General features: G+C 48.2%; 1 protein-coding gene across 1 annotated transcript; it reads right to left on the bottom strand.

The window, feature by feature from the left end:
• Positions 1 to 725: 725 nt before the first annotated feature.
• Positions 726 to 9,917, bottom strand: LOC309585422 (aquaporin-7-like; the record flags this gene model as incomplete). The annotated part of the gene is made up of 6 exons (XM_082302127.1): positions 726 to 885; positions 1,695 to 1,912; positions 3,283 to 3,401; positions 4,150 to 4,287; positions 6,146 to 6,272; positions 9,828 to 9,917. 6 exons carry the CDS (start codon positions 9,915 to 9,917, stop codon positions 726 to 728), a joined length of 852 nt encoding a protein of 283 aa, XP_082158253.1.
• Between the last annotated feature and the right edge of the window lie 4,423 nt (positions 9,918 to 14,340).

The following is a 14,340-nucleotide window of genomic DNA, read 5'->3' as shown; positions in this document are numbered from 1 at the left end:
TTCCTGTGGTGGTAGTTGGTGTAGCTCAAGTCAAGAGTGTCAGTAACACACATGGTTCTTTGATGCCAGCATGTTCCAGCAGAACTGTGGCAGGATTCAGGAGACCCTGTAGTTTAGTTTACTAATTTTTCAAATGCTTCCTGAATGTTCAGATCAAAAAAAAACAAAAGAAAACAAGTATGAGAAAAACCCAAACAACCCAACAGGTTCATGTTTCTATTTTAGACTGTCCTTGTTCTTCTCTCTTCTGTGGTCTGCCAAACTAGGTGTTTGTTAGGGTGACAGATACACAATTGAAAGCCTAGGCCCCTGGTCCATCACTGTAGTATCTACCTCTTACCAAAGTATATTTCAGATGAAAATTTCTGTGTTAATTAAATTAATCATGTTGGTCCTGCCACTGTTGATGCATGTATTTTGATTTATATGAATATGTATGTATCTGGAGATTTGTAGCTCTGCTTTGCTTTTCTTCAGAATACAATGATTGTTTGTGGATTGAGTTTTGGTTTATTTTATTTTTTTTTTTTTTTCATACAGAGAGATTGAATAATTTCTTCAGGTCACAGTCTGGTCTAGCCCTGTGCAAGTCTGCCCAATATCTCAGATACCAAGTTTGTCCATTTAAGCAGAGTAGGTTTACTGAAATCTAGTCCCTCGTCTGTCCACCTTCATGGTGGATAAACAGATGTGCCCTTCACATGTGTCATCAAAGCACGTGGCCGTCACAGTTTGGAAGTCTCTGTGCCTGCCTCTTCTTTCTTATTTTCAGTTTCATGGTCAGGTTCGTTGTGAAAACCAATGCAGGCTTTGTAGATGAAAACACCAGCAAGACATCCCAGAATTGGAGCTGCAACTGGGACCCACCACCAGGAATGGTCAGCCCTGAAATGAAACACAGAGGAGGCAGCTGGTGAGCCAGATTGGAACCACTGCCCTGCCACCACATCGTGCTGGGGCAGGAGTGAGCTGTGTGAGCAGAGGAGTCTGTCCCACTCCAGGCACTAAGCCTACAATTGGCTTACACAAATTCACTGTCCTCTCACGTGATTGCTGGAGGGAAGGTAATTTTCCCCATCGGTGTGGAAAGGTGGCTCCACACTGCAGGTCTCTTTTGTCCAAAAGAAATGGGCTGTGTGGTCTTGATGAGTGGGACTCTCAGACAGACATAGGCATTTTGCCTCCCTGTTTCCAATCACATCTGCAACTCCTCTACGGAGTTCTCAAATACATTTTCTGGAAATTTAAGGAAAATGCGTGTCCAGGACAGGAGACTTTGGTAATGATCTCACTATAAGAAAAGCCGTAACACGACACCATCTTACTAGGTAGAGGAAGGCAGGGTTTCATCTCCAAATTCAGACTCTAAATTTAGGAGACCTGTTCAGCAATGCACCTGCATTCAGTGAGCTGCATTCTGGCTCTCTGGTCACTGCAAAAACCAGCTGGATCTCCAGTGAACAGGCAGACAATTTGGTGCCCAAACAGGTATCTGAGTGCCAAGGCACAGAATCCCGTGCAGGAGAATTAGGGTACTCTAAATTTTGTGTACCTAATGCACAGGGCTCCTCTAGGCACACTTTGCAGTGGTATCATCACCTGGTCCAAAGAAAAAGGCTGCATGACACATTTAATCTTGTGCTTATCTCGCCCCTGGCAAGATGAGCAGTGTAAGAGCAGAACAGGTCACTCACGTGAAGACGTCCATTCCCCAGCCAGCCATTGCCGTGAAGATCCTGGGGGGCAAGTCCCTGGAGGGGTTTATGGCATAGCCTGTGTTCAGCCCCATTCCCAGACCAATGCCCAGGACCAGCATTCCCGAGAGCATGGGCTGAGCGCCTTTCAAGGCTGCGTTGTTTTTCTCATCCTGGATGACTAGAACGCCCAGGATCAGCATAACTGTTGCTGTAAACTGCAGGAACAGACAAGGGAGAAGAACCGGTCAGGAGAGAGAATGGGGAAGGCTGAAAGATCCTGCTCAGCAAAGAGGGAGAGACTTCCCAGAATGAAAGAGGAGATGAGATTCACAGTCTGGTCAAGGCAGGAAGGACCCAGTTCTTATTCCTTCCTCACAGGTGGACTGAAGAAAATTCTCTCAGCAAAAACCTTTGCTGAGGTTTTCTCAGCAAAAAGCCTCATCACCAAGACTGATACAAACTTCTCAGCAATGTCCTCTCTCTCCATCTTTCAAGTCAGGGAAATAGGTTATTTTAAGTACATTCTGTCGAATAGAAGCAGAGCCGTAACAAACTGCTCACGAGACAAATCTGATCCTCCCAGAGGAAGTGATGTTTTATACAGCCTGTATGCAGATACCAGATTCTCACTTGGGAAACTGAATTTCCCACCAGTGACTACATAGCTGGCATTTGTAGATTTGCAGTGCCTGGGACATCAAGAAGCATAGTTTTGATAGAGGTGATGACACCTGTATCTTCCTGCTTCAGAAAATGCAGCTGGAGAGATGTGGACTGCTTGCACAGACACCAGCAAAACCAGAAACTGCAGCTTTTGTCAAGGCATTGTCACTCTTATTTGCTTTCTTGGGCATCAAGGACACTTCCTGGTCCACAGGAGGCTGAGGGGATCCACTCCCTACTTCTAGGGTCTTCCACTCCCACCATCCTTTTCATCATGCCCAGGCAGGAGTTTTGTCAGCTCAGAGTCAAAATCATAGACTTCCAGATTTGCATTGGAAGTGAATCTTCCTTCCCTGGTGTCTCTGTGCCCCACATCCCCTGAAGCATCCCTTTCCTATTTCTGGGCATCTAGACACTGTGCTGTAAGCTGGGAATCCACTGCACAGTCTCAGTGGGTCTGTTCAAACATAGAGGTTCAATCCAGGCTGTGCTCATGCGGGGACAGTCCGAGTCTCTCCATGCTGGGGAGGGACATCCAGCACAGCTGCCAAGGAGCATGGATTGGGTGTAGAATCCAAATAGGGATTCAGCCCAGAACCCAGAGGAGATGGCTGGTGATACAGCTCAGCTTCTCACTTCCCACTGCTTGTGCTGCATGCAGGGAAGGTGTCTGGAGAGGCCCTGGACCAAGCTATGGAGAAGCCTTCAGGTATTACCCTTTAGGCCCAGCCCTTTAGGCTTGCCCCGCCACCAAGATGCCTCGGATCTTACCTTTCAGGCACCTGCCTGGATGCTGGGCTCCTTGGGGAAGAGGTTGTGGTTGTGTCTGTGCATGTAGGGCTGTGGGGACCCTGTAGCAGCCTTGCAGCAGCACCTTTTACCACCCACCTTCTCCTAGCACACCACAGCCATTCCCACTGACCTCTGTGAAGAAGGCTCCCTGCAAGGATACACTGGGAGCAGGGTAAGTGGAAAAGATCATCGCTGTGGCAGTTGGTCCTGACACTGTAAGGTTTCCTTGGGTGTAGTCGTAAATAGCATCTAGGAGAAGTGGGAATTACGGAAGTTAGCACAGTGTTCATCCCACAGGACACACACACACAAGTCCACCTGTTGCAGCCAGCACAGACATCAGGTAGAAGGGAGGCAATGGAAGATGTGATGGAGGTGACACACTCCTCGCAGGGCATGAACTCACCAATACCTGTTACCCACACACTTTGATCTGCAGTCACTTCCTTACACCTACCAGCTCCCTATCCCTGCTCCAGGAGACTGGGGTAGCCTGGATGGTCTGCAGGCAGTGGAGGCCTCCAACCCTCTGCCCCTCAGAGACTGAGACATGCTAGAGACAGTGGGTGGTGGGTCCTCTGCTCACAGCTCAAAACCCCTGATGGCTGCAAACCTGTGTTCCACAGACCAGCAGAGTCCCCCCAGAGCTCCAGCAGCACCTAATACATGATAGTTCATGTAAATAAAGCTCCTGCAGACCTGGAAACAAAATGCTGACAAAATGCAGCTACTGCCCTTCTGCTGAAGACAGGTTTTGGAAAGTGGGAATGCCCTGAGTAAAAGGAGCTGTGTTCTCCAGGAATTGTGTATCCTTCCCAGAGGTATATCTGGGACCTGCTCTGAACCTGAGCTGTGAAGTCTGTCCCACAAGCCAGGAGCTTGCCCTCCTCACCCAGAAATCATGCTACGTACTGTAAAAGGACGTATTTGTGACAAGAGTGTGAGCTGAATGGAATTATACCTACAGCAACCTCTGTGATAAAAGACACGACCCTACCATAGTAGAGGGCAAAGACGGTGGCTGCTGCCATAAAGGAGCCCAGGAACTGGCCGGTTATATAAGCTGCAAGCTTTGTCCAGGAGAGGTTTCCTAAAACCCATTGTGTAATGGTGATGGCAGCATTCAGATGAGCTCCTGCAAAATCACAGAAAAAGAGAGGCCTCAACACTGGTGCAGCTGTTTTGGAACATGTGACGTGGTGGATGCCCCATCCCTGGAAACAGTCAAGACCAGGTTGGACAGGGCTCTGAGCAACCTGCTGCAGTTGAAGATGTCCCTGCTCATTGCAGGGCAGTTGGACTGGATGAACTTGAAAGGTCTCTTCCAACCCAAAATATTCTGTGGTTCTATGGCCCATGCCCCACAGTAATCACCCAGACACTGACCCAGAACAGCAAGACTCTCTCAGGTCAGGGTCTTAATCCAGCACAGACACAAAATGAGCCTTTCTCTCTCAACAGCTGAATCATGCAGGTCAAAGAGCTCCTAGCTAGTCTTCTAAAAATTCTGTAGACCACAGGCTGCCTCCAGAGAGTAGGTCATCTCACCTGTCAGACATACCTCTCTTGGGATGGCATGAGTTTCCCTGTAAGTTTCTCAAGGGGCTTCTCCCTACTGAGCTTAAAAAGAGCCCATACCTCAGCACTTTTTATGTGGCTACTGGTAGATGAGGACCTGTGTTTTGATGGAACACTTTCTGTCAAGGAGGTTGGCATCACAATAGTGTTTTTGAAAACTAAATGGTTCCAGGTCTGGTGCCCTCAGTGCAAACCGCATGTGTTCTTCAGGCCTCCTATCCCCAGGAGTCTAAAAGAATTTTTTTTTTTTCCTGCCTAGGTATAAACTTTGGGGGCCAGTAAATGTTCCAGCCTTCATGACCATCTTCTACTCCAAAAGGGGTAAGATGCAGACACCCATCATTTCATCAAAGTGCAGGACAGAGTGAAGTGCATGTACCACCTGCTGCAGTCCAACAACCACAACTGGAATGGGAGTAGATCCCTTCTTTGATCCTCTGCTCTTATGTGAGTATGGCCAGCCATTTCAGAGATCACAAAAAGCATCTTGTGACACAGATGAAGCCAAATTACTATGTCAGGAAGGTCTGAAGTTTGCTTTGTAACCATACTATTGCCGACTGAACTGAGATCCCTTCTGCACTGCCCTCTCTCCTCAACAGATCAGCTCATTCTCAAAAGTCACTTGGGACTGCAGGACCTGCTTTCCTCAGGCTGCTTTCCCCAGGATGTTTCCACCAGCTCCAAAAAGGACAAGAAAATCAAGAGCTGACTGCTCCTAACTGCTCACATGGAAAAATTTTCCTTTCCAAGCCAGCCCCAAATTTGGACCTCTGTCTGCTCCAACAGTTCAAGACCAAGGAGTTGCTTTAATTTTCTGCCTATTAGAGCCCTTAATGACTTCTCTTGGTGGAAACGAACACAGAAATTGCAGAAGGCAAAGGTAATGCTCCTGTCATGTGGAGGATGTCACCCCATGGCCCCAAAACACCACTTCCCATGTTCATGTGGGGCATCTGTGCATGGGTGTGTGTGATAAGGAGAAAATTTGCATACCATTCCTTTTGCAACATCAGCAGTAAGCTCTCCTTTGCAATAAATTATTTACTTCTCCATGGGTCATATCAGCAGCACGTTTTGGGAGCTCCCTGTCTGCTTGGGCCATGCTGGCATGGGCCAAATGGGGGAGCTGCTGAAACCTGGCTCTCCTGGCCACAACAGAAGTGGGTGGCCAAACCTCCTCAACTCTCCCTGTCCCACTTGCCCTGTCACAGCTCAGAACACAAGTTTGGGGTCAGTATTCTGAACGTATATTGGGCATGCCTGGCTTCTCCTGCTTTTCTTGCCTGAGTGCTCTAGGACTGCTTTTTTTTTTGTGAAGGCACTGCCCCCCTCCACACCCCACTCCTCCTGTTCCCAACGCACGTGGCCTTTATGGGACATGGATATGTCCCATGCCTGAGTGTGCTGCTCACCAGATACTCCTCTAGCCGCATAGATGCCCATGGTAACACCAATGCCAAATGCCATATTGATGCTCAGATACTGACCAGTGTTTCCTTTTCCCAATACCACTTGTGCCACAGAGGACAAGCCAAAAACCTGTGTAAAAAGAAAGAGAGAAAAGAGTGTTAAAAGTGTTCTTGTTGCTGTGGTAGACTGAGCTTCTTTGCTATTTTTTCTGCAAAAATAATGAGCTCCAAAACACAGGAAGTCTCTAAGGTGACCATGGTCTGAAGACAAAGAACAACCTTGCCCTGCAAAAATTGAAGTGATGTCTGAGACTGGTGCCCATCAAACCAAACTAGGCACTCTCATTGTGGTTGGGTATGGGGATACAAACCCCCAAACACTCACACCAAGAGCTGGGGCTCCATGGGGGTCATTCACACAGCCACACTGCAGATGCCTCAGCCTGAAACCAGGGACATGAACCAGAGGAGCATCACTGTGGACCACCAGGAGACAACATCCAAGACAGATGGAAGGAGGGAGTGCAAATTCTTACTGTCCTTCTTTTCCTGGTGTGCAATTTATTGACTAAAAATGTAGTTTAGGCAGCATACAGCTGTTTGCAAAACTCTGCACTAATTTTGGTAACATTCCAGTGAAAGAAAGGAAATTCTGGTTTAACTTTTCCATTAAACATATATATTTTCAGTTTGGAAACAGCCGAAGTTTCAATATTTTTTTAGTGACTAAAGGAGAATCAGAGAAAAAAACTAAAAGTAAACACTCTCCAGCAGGAAAACATATATTCAAGGCATTGCTCTGTCCTGAAAGAGGGAATTCTATTTCATGCTTTTGATGTGGTAAGAGTGGAAAAATCAGTTCTTTGCGTGCTCTTACACCAAAATCTGGAGAAGGACAAGGCATCTCTTCAGGTTTCTGCCTAAAAAACCACTGAGGATTTGGAAAGTTTATCCTGTTACTTGGACTGCACTGATGTTTATCCAAGGTGACATGTCTTTCAAGACAAGAAAGTCAGTATGTTCTCCAGCATATAAACTTCTGCTTTGGCTTGTACTGTTTAACTGTGATCTTTTCTGGCTACTCCGCCTGCATCCAAATTTTATCTCATGTGTCTGCTTCCCCTCATTGCTTATAGACATCACCCAAATCCCCTGTTCTCCAGAGATGCTGCTCTTCTTATCTCTCTTGTAGACACAGACCACACTCTGTGCTCTGCGCAAAGCTACAGCCCCCACAGTGTGAGCCCTTCTCAGTCTGCCTCAGCAAAAGCCCCCAGAAACAGTTTGTGATGTCCCCCTAACATCCGCAAACTACACAAATTCTGTATATGCATCTCTGATTTTTCCAAAGCCAGCCCCAAGAGACAACAAATGTGTAAGGCGCAGGTATTGCAGGAGAGCACACAGGTGCAGAGAGAGCAGTGCAGGGCAGGAGACATGACTGAGCATAAACAGCATTATCCTGAAAAAAACCACATGATAGGCCACAGAATCTGTTTTTCAGCACAGATCCAAACCTCTGGTTTTTTCCTGCATCCTCACAGTCCCAAAACATCATTTATTTTAATTCCTTCTTCCCTGGTCCTTGTGCTGCTTAGTCCTGCTGCTGGGTTCCTCTTACCAACGCTGCCTGTCCATTAAACTGAGGGGCCCTGGGGTGAGTGTTGTGGTCCAAATAGCAGCCATTCAGGCATCCTGGAGATGCATCCAGCACATTGCCTGTTGCACTGAGGGCCAAGGCGCTGCTGAAGAGTTGGGTGCTGTATGCTTTGTTCTGATGCTGGATGCTGCCTGTCTTCAGCCGATGTGCAGTGCCCTCCTTTTCTCTCTTCCCTCTCATGGATCAGTGATGGAAGAGCCAATGTGAGCTGCAGGCTGCAAAATCTGCCTTGAACTGTCAGAGTGCAGAGTAAAGTCTCCACCTCATACTGCGTCCCTGGCAGGACAACCCTGAAGTTGTCCTTTGTCACCTGGGAACTTCTACCACCAAATAACAGAGAATGAAAAAAGCAAAATGGTTTGCTAAACTGCTGCAAACGAGTCACGGATGTCTGTACTCTAACTTACTATGGGTGCAAAACTACCTGGGAGTGTAATTCGAAGAGCTAGATGTGCAAAATGACGAGATAAAAAGCAACCGTGCTCTGCATAGGCAGTTGTTGCCCTTGGAAATGAGCACCTTTCTTGGTACAGAAAGCTGTGTCAGAAGGTCCCTATGCTAACACAAGTCTTAACTTCTTCCTCTGTTAATCTCCAAGTACAAGTTATTTGGGTTATGCCCAGCCTTTGCATGCCAGCCTCTGTCCAGTCTCAGCAGAGGCTAAGTCCAGCTGTAGCAAGTTGGCACAGACAGATAGCGGGCCTTCTCAGAGGGAGGATCTCATTCTGCCATGTTGATCCAACACTCAAAGTCTCTGGTCTCAGTGGGTACTTCACCCCCACCAGGGATCAATCCTGACTGCAAAACCTTCCTAGTCCTCTACCCAAACACTTCTGAAGCAGCCCAGGAGCTCCAATCCACTTAATTATTTCTTTGTGAAACAGATCCCTCAGGCAAGGGGGCCGTTTATGATGATTTACATAAGCACAGGGGCAGTTTATGTATGATTTACATAAGCACTATTCAACTGGCAGCAAGAAAATCAAAAGTGAAATCCTGGCATGCTTCACACCCTGTAATTACATTTCCTAATGCTGGGTTGTGGTTTTGGAGAATTTCTCTGGAAAGTTCATTACCCTGGCAACCCCGAGAGGAAGATGGATGAATGCTGTTTTCATTTCACAGTTGACAGTGATAGAAGAGTCAGGGTCTGCTTTCCAGGGTCTGCTCCCCAGCTACACCACACCTCTGGCACAGCAGGAAGAATAGCCTCAATTCACTCTCTGGGATCTTTCAGGGGGTGTGGCACAATCATTTTAGACACTGATCTTTGACTTCATTCCCAAACGCTTCCTCAATTTTCTCCTAGAAGAAAACTGAAAGAGCAACATGTCCAGAGAAGGGCAGTGGAGCTGGGGAAAGGTCAGGAGTACAAGTTTGATAAGGAGCAGCTGCAGGAGCTGGGGATGTTCAGCCTGGAGAAAAGGAGGCTTAGGGAGGTCCTGATCACTCTCTCCAGCTCCCTGACAGGAGGGTGTAGCGAGGGGAGGGGTGGCCTCTTCTCCCAAGTAACAAGTGACAGGACAGAAGGAAATGGCCTCAAATTGTGCCAGGGGAGGATTAGATTTGAGGAAAAATCTGTTCACCAACAGGGTTGTCAAGCATTGGAACAGGCTGCCCAGGGAAGTGGTGGTTTTTACAGATACTACATATATATAACACCTTGGAGGTGTCTAAAAGACATGTAGATGTGGCACTTAGGGAAATGCTTTAGTCGGTGGCCTTGACAGTGCTGAGTTAATTGATGAAATCTTAAAGGTCTTTCCCAACTGAAATGATTCACCTACTTCACTCTCTCCCAGCGCTCACCTCCCTTTCCCTGCATTACTTTTGTGCTCCAGAAGGTTTTTGGCACATGGTCTGCCTGCCAGGAAACTGCCATCCCACCAAAGCAGAGGGGTGAGCAGTAGCAACCAACCACTGAGCAACTCTGAGGATGTGGTAGGAAACCACTGACCTTACAAATTGCTGCCTTAATTGGTTGCACACACACACACACACATGCACGCACAGACTCCTCCTTACCATGAGGATGAATGTTCCCAGTGCTTCTGCCAGCAGCTCCCTCATGGTGCAGTTACGAATCTTGATCGCTTTCTTAGTCTTCTCCAACATTGTCCTCCCCACCTCCATAAAGCTGACTCGCTGCTCCTGTTGTGACGGCACACTTCATTGCGCTGAGCCAAGTTACCCTTTGAAACTTGGCACCCTCTCTTCACCCCCAGACACCTTCTCTCCTTTGGTTAACCATGAACAAGCCAATAAAGCAGCAGCTAGCTTCAAAGTCTTTCCTCGCTTCCCTCCCCCCCCCCCATATGTCATCCTATAAAAGCTGTATGGTGGGAATGCAGTATTTCTGTCATGAGGGCATTGGTGATACGGTCCCTCTGCTCAGGAACAGCCTAACCCCACAACAGTGGAGCTGTCAGTAGCCTTGATACGCTCCTAAAGCCTGTCTTTCTCCTTAACGTTTTCTATAGGAACCGAACAGGAATTTGGGCTCTGCTCTGCATTGTAACCCATTGACTGGTGGTTTGATGCCAGTTTTTTTAAACAGGTGGGATTGGGACCGTTTGCCTGTGCAGGACTATTTGGATGCCTCTTCTGCAGTGAGGATGCTCTGCCTGGAGCTGGTGTGCTCTGCTGTCTGCAGCTGGGAGGAGCACAATGCATTGTTTCAGGTCAAATATTTGCTCTTGTTGAATGCACCTGTGTCTGCAGATGCCGTCACACTCGCAAAGAGCCTTTCTGCCAGCCACCCCATCTGTCCTCTCATGTAGGGCAAGGAGAAGCCAACCTCAGCAATGGTCTCAAGAGACTTTCCCTCTCACCTGGCTGCCAGAGCAGAACCATTGCTGCCCTGATTCCTCCTCCATCTCCGGATTCCCTCTGTCTATCTCCCTGCTCACCAGGTGCTCTTATCTCTCCACAATGAAAAGGTTTTAGCACCTTTGATTAATCATGGAAAAACTTATATCCACTGAACACTCAAGACCTTTTCCCTTGAGCATTTTCTGGTTCTTTGCTGGTTTTCTTCGCCTTCCTCTCAACTTGCTGCAGCTTCTCTGTGGCCCTGGAGGGGACAGCTCTGCAGAAGCATCAGCAGCTGCCCCAATGGGGACATGGTGCTCTGCTCATGCTGTCCCTGGCCTTGCCTTCCTCTTCTCTACTGCATGGCAAAAGTTCATGAGCTTTTCTTTCACCCACAGGGCACTCAGTAGCTGTGTGGAAGAACCTGGGAAGCTGATTCTCCTCTCTTCTCCATAGATGATTGTATGTCTTGTGGCAGGGAGAGTTTTATGGACTGGGGTAGTCCCTCCTCCAGTGACAGATTAGCTACTGACCTCAGTGAACGCCTGGCTAAATATGCAGTAAATTACTGCCCTGTCTCTGATACTAAGGATCATTTAATTATGATGGATGATAATCATGTTGCTCGCAGGGTGTTTCTACAGCATATTTCTAGGTGGGAAGGTTTTTGTCCTGTGGGTCTGCGAGCTATGCTGTGGCACAGAATAAACCTTTCTAGGTCACTTCGTTCTCTGCCATGCAAATGTTTATTGGTGGAGCACAACATGGGTCCTGGAGCACCAGGTTGGGGTGGTGACAAGACCCTCAAGTTTCTCCTGCACATGGTGATTTCCAGCTGACTTTACATGTCACCTGAGATCCTTGCATCGCCACATACAGGAGATCACACAGCCTTTCTCAGATGGGCAAGGTATCAGTGGGTCGGTAACACCCACAACTGGACCTACAACTTTGTTTTTCACTCCTAGATCTCAGGGAGCCTTCCAAGTGGATTCCTTCCCTGTGGGCAAACAGTGAAGCTGCTGTGTATCTGATGGGCTTTGTCTCCTGCATTCAGGCATTAATTCTAGGCATCTCAATATTCTGATTTGGGCTGAAAAATGGATAGGTACTTTCTGGGAACACCGGATTCCCATAGACTTGCAGTCTTCTCAGGGAAAAATGCAATCCCAGTTTGCAATAGAAATCTTTGGTTTGGTGATAGTATTTGTGGCATAATTCCAATATTACCACCAAATTCTGTAAAACTCCAGCATGCTTCTAGGAGCTTGTCCTCTCATACAGGTCATTCCACAAGATGGCACTGAGACATTAATTTCTCCCTTTACGGTGTTCAGAAGGACTCCTCTGTCGGCTGCTGAAAATGTGAGAATCCTTTAATTCTGGGGTTCTGCTGGCCATTTTTAGACTTGCTAGTGTTCAAGGAGTGTAACAATAACAAAACCATCACCTTTCTGTGGGTCATGTGCACCAGAGCACCTCTGCTCTGCAAGTACACAAACCCAAAGTGTGTGAGCCTGTGCCTGAGTTTATAATCAGCAGAGAAAAACAGGCCGCTCCAAAGGGCAATTCTTCCCCACCTAAAATAAGCATCCGAGGCCTGACCTATGAGTCATGCTAGATACTGGCACTTTCCCTCTGGTGTTTGCACAGGGACATGGAGTGAAGGGCTCCAACATGCACCCCCATGACCGCCAGGTGGGCTGGACTGCCCCTTCTCCCTGCATCCAGACGTGGTGATCTTGAGCAAGTGAGAGCCATGTGAGTCAGCCAAGGGCTGGATTGCAAATATCTGCTGGTTTCCCAACAGCAACCTGCTCGTACTTGCTCGGTTTCACTTACCCGCAGGGCTGACAAGGATCTCCGGGGTCACTAAATACAGTCCCCTACTGACACAGGCAGCCACACCACATCTGCCCTTTGGTGACCTGGCCACTCTCCATTGTAGTGGTAGACGATTGTTGCCCAACTCCTCCTGTTGGACCCCGTTACCAGAATTTGCTGCTCTGAAGATTAGACACTTTCCTCTAATTTTAGGCCAAATTCTCAAAGCCATTTGTCCATGTGCAGCATTAGCCCGTCACAGTCATGAGTTAACTTATTTCTTGCAGGTGCTATCACCTGAAGTGTTCCTATGAGGTTTGTTAGAAGAGCATTGGCTGCTCATGCTTAGCTCCACACCACCTCCCAATGTTTGCCTTGATTCCCTCACAGGTTGAAACTTCACTCAACATTGGCCCTATGATGATTTTGCCATGTTTTCCACTGCACATTAAGCAGCTACCTGCTAAACAAAACCCACTTTCCCCCTCAAGACAGGTGTGCTTTCAGCACTAGCCACAAACATCTCAGTTTGGAAAGGAAAGTTTTGGCACAGTCAAGGCCCACTAACAGTCCTGGTGTTGATAACCATGGTAATGAAGAACCAGGAGAACAATGCCCCTAGGTCCTGCCAGAGCAGCCCTGCGAAGAACAAGTACCCAGGCACCCCAGGGCATTCTGCAAGGAATAATTTCTCTGACTCTGTTTGACAGTGCACATGCTTCCTCTGCACCCAGGAGCTCATTTATCTATTTATTGGGCTAATCAGCAGGTGGAACATTGCCACTCCATTTGTTTCAGCCCTGGTGGAGCGTTTTCTCCCCAGAGGCCAAGAGCACGAGCAGACAGCTGAGCAGAGGAGCTGCTCACCACAGGCGAGAACAGCTTGTTCCTCAATCAGACCAAATGAACACAGCACCAAAATATCTCCAGTGCCCTTCAGGACACAAGACCTAGCCAGAGAGATCATAACAGCACTGGTATGACCGTCGCTGTCCAGGGCAGACCCTGTTTGACATACGCTGGAACACCCGCTCCCTGTAGTCTGACATTCCACATTCATGGTCTGCTCCTTCTCCTCTTTATGGATGGCAGGCACCAAGCAAGTCTCACACACCCCACCTGTCTCTGACCAGATGTCTCTGTACTGTCACCCCGCTCTCCATTCCCAGGGTAACAGCCTCCACAGCCTTTCAGCTCACCCATTGTCCCTTGCCCTCAAGCCAGCCAAAGGTTCATCACCTGCACATGCTGCTCTTCCGTGTGATCAGGCTTGCTCCAGTCATACTGGCCAGAAGGATGATCAGGCTTGCTCCAGTCATACTGGCCAGAAGGATGACGTGAAGGGACGTAAGAGGGAGGTGGAGCGACATGCGGAGGGATGTGGCGGTTCATTGGTGGGGTCCTGCCTTGGGCATGGTGCTGCATTGCCCCAGGCTGCTACAGCTACCGGGCTGCTACAACTACAGTGCTGCTCAGATGGAGGTAAACCATGAGGTGATGCTGCTGGCAGGAGCAGAATTACTTGACTTTGTTTGTCTTTAGGGGCAGAGCAGGGCTCTGTGTGACGGGGTTGCCAAGGGTGGCCCTGGCCTCATTGTTGGGCAACAGAGTGGAACCCTCCTGGTCACCAGGAACCCATCCACCCCATGCTGGGCCACACTCCTCCTGCCCTTCTCTGACTTAATCAGACAGAATGAAGTCATTCTTATATGGAGAAAAGAGTAATGGTTTTTGAGGCACCCACCAGCTTTGATCTGTGAAAAGCCTTGGAGAGTCTCCCCCACCCACAAATATTTAACACAGAGTTAAATGGAAGCACAGGAGTAGATCAGGTCATAGAACCACAGAATGTTAAGGATTTGCAGGGACCTTAAAGAACATCCAGTCGCAATCCACCCTTGCC

Source organism: Coloeus monedula (genome assembly GCF_965178545.1).
Source record: "Coloeus monedula genome assembly, chromosome: Z".
Classification (NCBI taxonomy): domain Eukaryota; kingdom Metazoa; phylum Chordata; class Aves; order Passeriformes; family Corvidae; genus Coloeus; species Coloeus monedula.
This window is presented reverse-complemented; position numbering and strand designations above follow the sequence as displayed.